Raw genomic sequence first — 7,735 nt, 5'->3', positions numbered from 1 at the left:
CGCCACTCTTTTCCCAGATATTGTCGAATCTATTTCACTTTCTTTTTCTCCCTTTCAAAAGCTCTGTATAAAACTAAAATAACAGATTGGTTCAATTTGGATTAGTTGGATTCGATTCAGTTCACGGATAAGGGCAGATTTTTCTGAGAATAATAGAGATTTTTCTGGATTGTTTCAATTCATTTCCTTGCTAGAGCTGAAATCCAGGGTTGCGATTAATCTTGTGCTTCCATTGGTACCTGGTTTCCCCTGATAAGAGAACCAAGGAACACGACGTCAACAAAAGCAAAATTTCAAGCAGATCAAAGTGAAGGGGAGTGAAGTACATGACACACAAAGATTCGGGAGAGAGAATGACGATGGCATCTTGGAAGTGCAAGAGGTCAATGTGAGGCCCAAGGAGGGAGGTGGCCGAAGAGCATGGCTTGGTTGTTGGTGGTGGTGGGAGTGACTAGTTGTGGGAGTTGATGGCGGAGAGAAAGTGGGTTTGGTGGCAGTGAGAGAGAAAATTGGTTCATATCCATAGACCCTTAAATTGCTCTATTATCACCCACTGCAACTTCTCCTCCTCTTCTTCTGATTACGATTATGAGGGTCGGAAGACTTGTTCTATCACTATTGCTGGAAAAAGTAAGAGAGTGAGAGTGCGAGAACAAGAGAGTTCATTAGGGAGGGGGAGGGGGGAGTACTTTGGGGAGAGAGAAATTAAGAGGGATTAGTCAAGTCATCAAAACACGTTGGCCATATCAGAATTGTATTTGCTGGAAATGTATTCCGGCGAACTCAAGAGCACGCTTGTCAAATTTTAAAATCTTTCAAGGGTCATTTTGTCAATAATAAATTCAGATATTATTTTATCAGCACTAGAATCTTTCAAGTATCGATTTGGTGTTACCTCTTTAAAAATTATTAACAAAGTGGAATTTATTGATTTCCTTGAAGGAAATTATGTAATGTAATTAAGAAAGTGAGATTGAATAAATATGCTTTGTTAGTATTTTAATAGATTGTTCACCATAAACAAACCACCGTACCTACTACCTGCATGCTGCTCGCAGGGTTTCTCTTGCTGGCTAGAAGACAAAAATTGGAAGAAAAAGAAAAATGATGGTAATCTAGTAACATCCCTTTTGTTGGTGGGTCCCCAACCAAGTGGGGCCCACAAGTTTTAAAAGAAAAAAAATAAAATAAAAGAAAATAAGAAGTGGCTAAGAGCCACGGGGAGAGAGAGTGAACTTCTTTCAATTTGAAAGAAAGGAAGCGAAGCACACTGCTGCGGCGTCGAAGAGAAGAGAAAATTTGAAGGAAAAGGGCATGCCAACCTTGATCACATTGACTTGGTAAACTTGCTCCATTTCTTATGAAATTTTAGTATGTTATTCTTGGTATAGAGATGAACATTAGGATATAACTTATTTGTTGTATTGCCTTCTCTTTTGCCTGATTTGAGATACCCACTTTTTGTGGAGGGTTTATGTTGATTCCACCAGTTTTGGTGATGTATTTTGTTGATTGTTGAGATGTCCTAGTGTCACTAGGAAGACTGTTTGTGTACCCATTATTATGATAGTGGAAGTTTTTCTGGATTAGGTCCCGTGGATTTTTTGTCCCTCTTTTGGGGGTTTTCCCACATTAAAATTCTGGTGTCTGATTATTTAAATTCTGTCATTATATTTGCTACTTGGAGTGTCTTTGGTGTTTCCCATTTAATTACACAGGTTGTGGAAAAATTATTTTTGGTGCTTCCGCTGTTAGACAGGTTCTTATTTTGAACCTTGGTTGAGTTTTCCCAACAAAGTGGTATCCAGAGCTTTGGTTGTTTATTTCTATGCTGATTGAATGGAGGAAAATACTCATGGACCGAATATGGTCAAATTGAATTCCCAAAATTATTCAATTTGGAAGACCCTCATGGAAGATATATTGTATAGTAAGGACTTGTATGATCCTGTAGAGGGAGATAAATCCAAAGGTACAAAATCCAATGCTGAATGGAAGAAGCTGAATCGGAAGGCAGTTGCTTTGATTAGGCAATGGCTTGATCTTAGCGTGTATCCACATGTTGACACTAAAACAAATGCCGAGAAGATGTGGAAGAAATTGAAGGAGCTATATGAGAGAAAGAATGAACAAAATAAAGCATTCTTGATTAGGAAGCTTATCAATATGAAGTATGTTGAAGGTAAATCAATGCCGGAGCACTTGAGCATTTTTCAAGAGACGGTGAACCAACTGACAAGTAATGAAATCACTTTGAATGATGAGTTGCAAGCCTTGTTGTTGTTGAACTCTTTGCCTGATAGTTGGGAAGTTCTGGTTGTGACATTGACTAACTCAGCTCCAAAAGGAAAGTTGACATTAGCAATGGTTAAAGAGAGCATGTTGAATGAAGAAGCCAGAAGAAGAGAGCGAGGTTTGACTAATGCCTCCTCCTAGTCAGAAGCACTTGTTTCAGAGTCACGGGGGAGAAGTCAAAGTAGAAAACCTCACAGTTCTGACAGGTCAGAAAGTCGAAGCAAGTCAAGAGGAAAGTACAAGCCAAGAAAGGAGTTCATTTGTCACCATTGTGGCAAGCCGGGGCATATCAAGAGGTATTGTAGGTTCTTGAAAAGAGAACAATCAAGGGGAAGAAACAAAGACAAAGGTAAAGATAGTGATAAAGAGACTGCTGCTATTGTTTATGAAGATATTCTTATCACATATGATGAAAATTATGTGAATCTTGTCTGTGATGATTCCACTTGGATTATGGACTCTGGTGCCTCATGTCATGTCACTCCGAGGCATGAATTTTTCACTTCCTATACTGCTGGAAATTTTGGCAAGATCAAATTGGGAGATAAAAGAGTGTGTGATATCATTGGTATGGGTGATATGTGGCTTGAAACCAATATGGGATGTAAGTTGCAGTTGAAGAATGTTAGGCATGCACCAGATATGCGGTTCAATCTCATTTCAGTGAAGGCATTGGATCAAGAGGGGTATTGCACTTCATTTGGTAGTGGAAAATGCAAGATTACCAAAGGGGGTCTCATTGTTGCTAGAGAAGACAATAGTCTTACTACTCTCTACCGATTGCAAGCAAAGTTGTGCAAAGAAGATGTGAATGTAGCTGATGATTCCCCTTTTGATTTGTGGCATATACGTCTTGGTCACTTGAGCGAGAAAGGACTAAGCGTCTTGGCTAAGAAGTACTCACTTCTAGTGAAAGGTACAACTTTAAATACTTGCACTCATTGCTTTGTTGGAAAGCATGCTAGAGTATCATTTCATAATTCTGGACCTCATAGGAGATCACATGTTCTAGATTTAGTTCACACTAATGTTTGCACTATGGATGCTAAGACACTAGGTGGTGCATCATATTTTGTTACTTTTATTGATGATTATTCTCGAAAAGTGTGGGCTTTTGTTTTGAAATCTAAAGACCAGGTGCTCGGTATATTCAAACACTTTTCATGCAAGTGTTGAAAGAGAAACAGGAAGGAAATTAAAATGTGTTCAAGCAGATAATAGTGGTGAATACAGGAATCCGTTTGAAGAGTATTGTAAAGGACATGGGATCAAGCTTGAGAAGATGGTTCCTAAGACTCCTCAACATAATGGAGTTGCAGAGAGAATGAATCGCACTATCAATGATAGAGTCAGGTGTATTCTCTCTCATGCAAAATTGCCTAAATCCTTTTGGGGTGAAGCGATGAGGACTGCAGTAGATCTGATCAACCTTTCTCCTTCAGTTCCACTTAATGGTGATGTTCCAGAGAAAGTTTGGAGAGGGAAAGATGTCTCCTATAGTCACTTGAGAGTGTTCGGCTGGAGGGCTTTTGTTCACATTCCAAGAGATGAAAGGTCTAAACTTGATGGAAAGTCAAAACAATGTATTTTCATGGGTTATGGTCACGAAGACTTTGGTTACAGATTATGGGATCCGGTGAGCAAGAAGATAATTAGAAGCCGAGATGTGATTTTTCTTGAAGACCAAACTATTGAAGATCTTGAGAAGACAGATAAGCCAACAGTAACTGTTAGACGCTCTGTTGATGATGAACCTGGTCCTTCCACTAGACCTCCTGTTGATGGGGGAGATGTACAAGTTGATAATGATGGTGATGATTTGCATGATGAACCTGCACCTCAACCTGAGGTGCCAGATGTTGAAGTTCCACCTGAACCACCAGTTGAACCTGAATTGAGAAGATCTACTAGAGAACGTCATCCTTCTCAGAAATACTCTCTTCATGAGTATGTGATGAACACTGAGACTGGGGAGCCAGAGAGCTACCAGGAAGCTATGTCTGATGAGCATAAGGAAGATTGGTTGAAGGCCATGCAAGAAGAAATGAAATCCTTGCATGAGAATCATACCTTTGAATTGGTGAAGTTGCCGAAGGGTAAGAGAGCATTCAAGAATAAATGGGTGTTCAAGTTGAAAGCGGATGAAAATGTCTCACAGCCAAGGTACAAAGCTCGATTGGTTGTGAAAGGTTTTGAGCAAAAGAAAGATATTGATTTTGAGGAGATTTTTTCTCCAGTTGTGAAGATGTCCTCTATTCGAGTTGTGCTTGGATTGGCGACTAGCTTGAATTTAGAGGTTGAGCAGCTTGATGTGAAGACTGCATTCCTTCACGGTGACATAGATAAAGAACTTTATATGGAGCAACCAAAGGGTTTCGAAGTTAAAGAAAAGGATCACCTTGTATGCAAGTTGAAGAAGAGCTTATATAGGTTGAAGCAAGCACCAAGGCAGTGGTACACGAAGTTTGATTCCTTCATGGAAGGTCATGGTTATAGTAAGACTTCTTCTGATCATTGTGTGTATGTTAAGAAATTCTCTGATGGTGATTTTATAATTCTCTTGCTTTATGTTGATGACATGTTGATTGTTGGTCATGACACTAAGAAGATTGAAAGTCTTAAGAAAGACTTGAACAGATCCTTTTCTATGAAGGATTTGGGTCCTGCAAAGAAAATCCTTGGCATGAGTATTACTCGTGACAGGAAGAATGGGAAACTGTGGTTGTCGCAGCAGAAGTACATTGAGAAGGTTTTAGAGAGGTTTAGCATGAGTAATTCCAAACCTGTTAGTACTCCACTTGCTAGTCATTTCAAGCTGAGTTCGCAGCAATGTCCTACAAGTGAGAAAGAGAAAGCGGAAATGAAGAAGATTCCATATGCATCTGCAGTTGGCAGTTTGATGTATGCTATGGTTTGCACCAGGCCAGATATTGCTCATGCCGTTGGAGTTGTTAGTCGATTTCTCTCTAATCCTGGCAAGGAATACTGGCAAGCAGTGAAGTGAATTCTCAGATACCTTAATGGTACTTCCAGAGTTTGTTTATGCTTTGGGAGTGACCAACCTGTGTTGGATGGTTACACAGATGCAGATATGGCTGGGGATCTTGATTCAAGGAAGTCTACTTCTGGTTATATGATGACTTTTGAAGGGGGAGCTGTGTCGTGACAATCTCGACTTCAGAAATGTGTTGCTTTGTCTACTACAGAGGCAGAATACATTGTTGTTGTTGAAGCTTCTAAGGAACTCTTGTGGATAAAGAAATTTCTACAAGAGTTAGGCATCAATCAAGAGAAGTTTGTGTTATTCTGTGACAGTAAGAGTGCTATCCATCTAAGTAAGAATCCGACGTTTCATTCCAGATTGAAGCACATAGAGGTGAGGTATCATTGGATATGTCAAGCGCTTGAGATGAAGTCATATGCACTAGAGAAGATCCATACTGATGATAATGGTTCAGATATGATAACTAAGAGTTTACCTGCAGTGAAGTTTGATTCCTGCAAATAGAAGGCGGGCTTGGTGGAACAGTCTATCCCCACTTGAGTTGGTGAGGGAGAGATTTGTCGGTGGGTCCCCAACCAAGTGGGGCCCACAAGTTTTAAAAGAAAAAAAAGAAAAGAAAAGAAAACAAGAAGTGGCTAAGAGCCACGGGGAGAGAGAGTGAACTTCTTTCAATTTGAAAGAAAGGAAGCGAAGCACACTGCTGCGGCGTTGAAGAGAAGAGAAAATTTGGGGGAAAAGGGCATGCCAACCTTGATCACATTGACTTGGTAAACTTGCTCCATTTCTTATGAAATTTTAGTATGTTATCCTTGGTGTAGAGATGAACATTAAGATATAACTTATTTGTTGTATTGCCTTCTCTTTTGCCTGATTTGAGATACCCACTTTTTGTGGAGGATTTATGTTGATTCCACCAGTTTTGGTGATGTATTTTGTTGATTGTTGAGATGTCCTAGTGTCACTAGGAAGACTGTTTGTGTACCCATTATTCTGATAGTGGAAGTTTTTCTGGATTAGGTCCTGTGGGTTTTTTGTTCCTCTTTTGGGGGTTTTCCCACGTTAAAATTCTGGTGTCTGATTATTTAAATTCTGTCATTATATTTGCTATTTAGAATATTTTTAGTGTTGCCCATTTAATTACACAGGTTGTAGAAAAATTATTTCTGATACTTCCGCTGTTAAACAGGTTCTTGTTTTTGAATTTTTATTGAATTTTCCCAACACCTTTCAATAATAAATTGCCAAAGACTCATTAATTAATCAAATGGTAAATCCAATTAGAAAAGGACTATTCATATAAGCGAAATTTCCATATTCAAACCTGGACCCCAAAAAAATAAATAAATAAATAAAATACACACACACCAATTAATCAAGTCCTCCTTGCTATCGAATCTGACCTTTCTAGACTACAAATCTTCCATAATATGTATATAATGGATCATGTTTACTATTTATGACTTAGTTAGCATAAAAAAGACAGTTCAATGTGTAAACATCGTGTATTAACACAGAAATTCGAAAAGAATTACACACAAAAAAATATAATATACGTAACTATATAACTTAAATATAATAATTATATAATTGTTTTCACAGTTTGAACACGTAACCTTAAAATCATACGAAAATAATTCAATCATTCCAAGACTCTCCTTCTTATTTATGACTTAATTAAGATGACGGTGGTAAATTGTTGGTAGTGTTGGAGTCCTTGAGGAGCCCTCTTTTGCGCCAATATAGAAAATAACGAAGCAAATAAGAATCAACAAGTGGGTCAGGAATTGCTCTTATGAAAAAACCTTGCAGAGAATGGAGCAAATAGGGCTCAACCACACTTTCATACCCAATCCATCTTGTGCATGATTTTATATACTTTTCTGCCGTTGGAACAAACACTGAACTTCCCATCTTTGTCATCTTAGTTGACACAAATAATGGAGCCTGTTGTAGTTACCACATCAAAATATATATTACCAAGACATTAGTTAATTAACATATGTATTCAATTTATATATTGTTTGGTTGATATGATGAAATTTACATTTGGATTATTTTGGCGAATAAACTCGAATATTTAACTCAAAGTATTGTACTTATTAATCATAAAATTTAACCCTAAATTAATATCTTTGAGCTATTTATTTACCAAACTGACAAGATTCAGAAAAAATAAAATGAATAATAAAAAGTTGGCAAGTCAGAAAAAACAAAAAAGTAATTACACGAGCTAATAATATGATTCATATATATCTCACACTGACCAAGAACTTCTCTTGATATTGGATGGTATTATATGCCAGCAAGACTTTCAGTGGCTAATTTTTTTAATATTTATAAAAAATGTGTGTTATATACTTATATAGTTTTGTTTTTATATTTTTAAATTATTAAAATAGAAAACGACATTGTCACTTTTTAAAAAAAAAATAGAAA

The 7,735-nt window shown here is 37.6% G+C and overlaps 1 protein-coding gene across 1 annotated transcript in view; it reads right to left on the bottom strand.

Moving 5' to 3' along the window:
* The window catches only part of LOC107624244 (very-long-chain 3-oxoacyl-CoA reductase 1), a 2,791-nt gene continuing 1,847 nt past the window's right edge, over nt 6,792-7,735 (bottom strand). The window contains exon 3 of the mRNA XM_016326727.2: nt 6,792-7,243. Within this exon, the coding sequence (XP_016182213.1) occupies nt 6,974-7,243 (270 nt within the window). The 3' untranslated portion in view covers nt 6,792-6,973. The remainder of the gene's footprint in view (nt 7,244-7,735) is intronic.

This window comes from Arachis ipaensis, chromosome B10, assembly GCF_000816755.2.
Source record: "Arachis ipaensis cultivar K30076 chromosome B10, Araip1.1, whole genome shotgun sequence".
Lineage (NCBI taxonomy): Eukaryota > Viridiplantae > Streptophyta > Magnoliopsida > Fabales > Fabaceae > Arachis > Arachis ipaensis.
The sequence above is the reverse complement of the archived record's forward strand: the minus strand, read 5'-3'. Positions and strand labels throughout refer to the sequence as shown.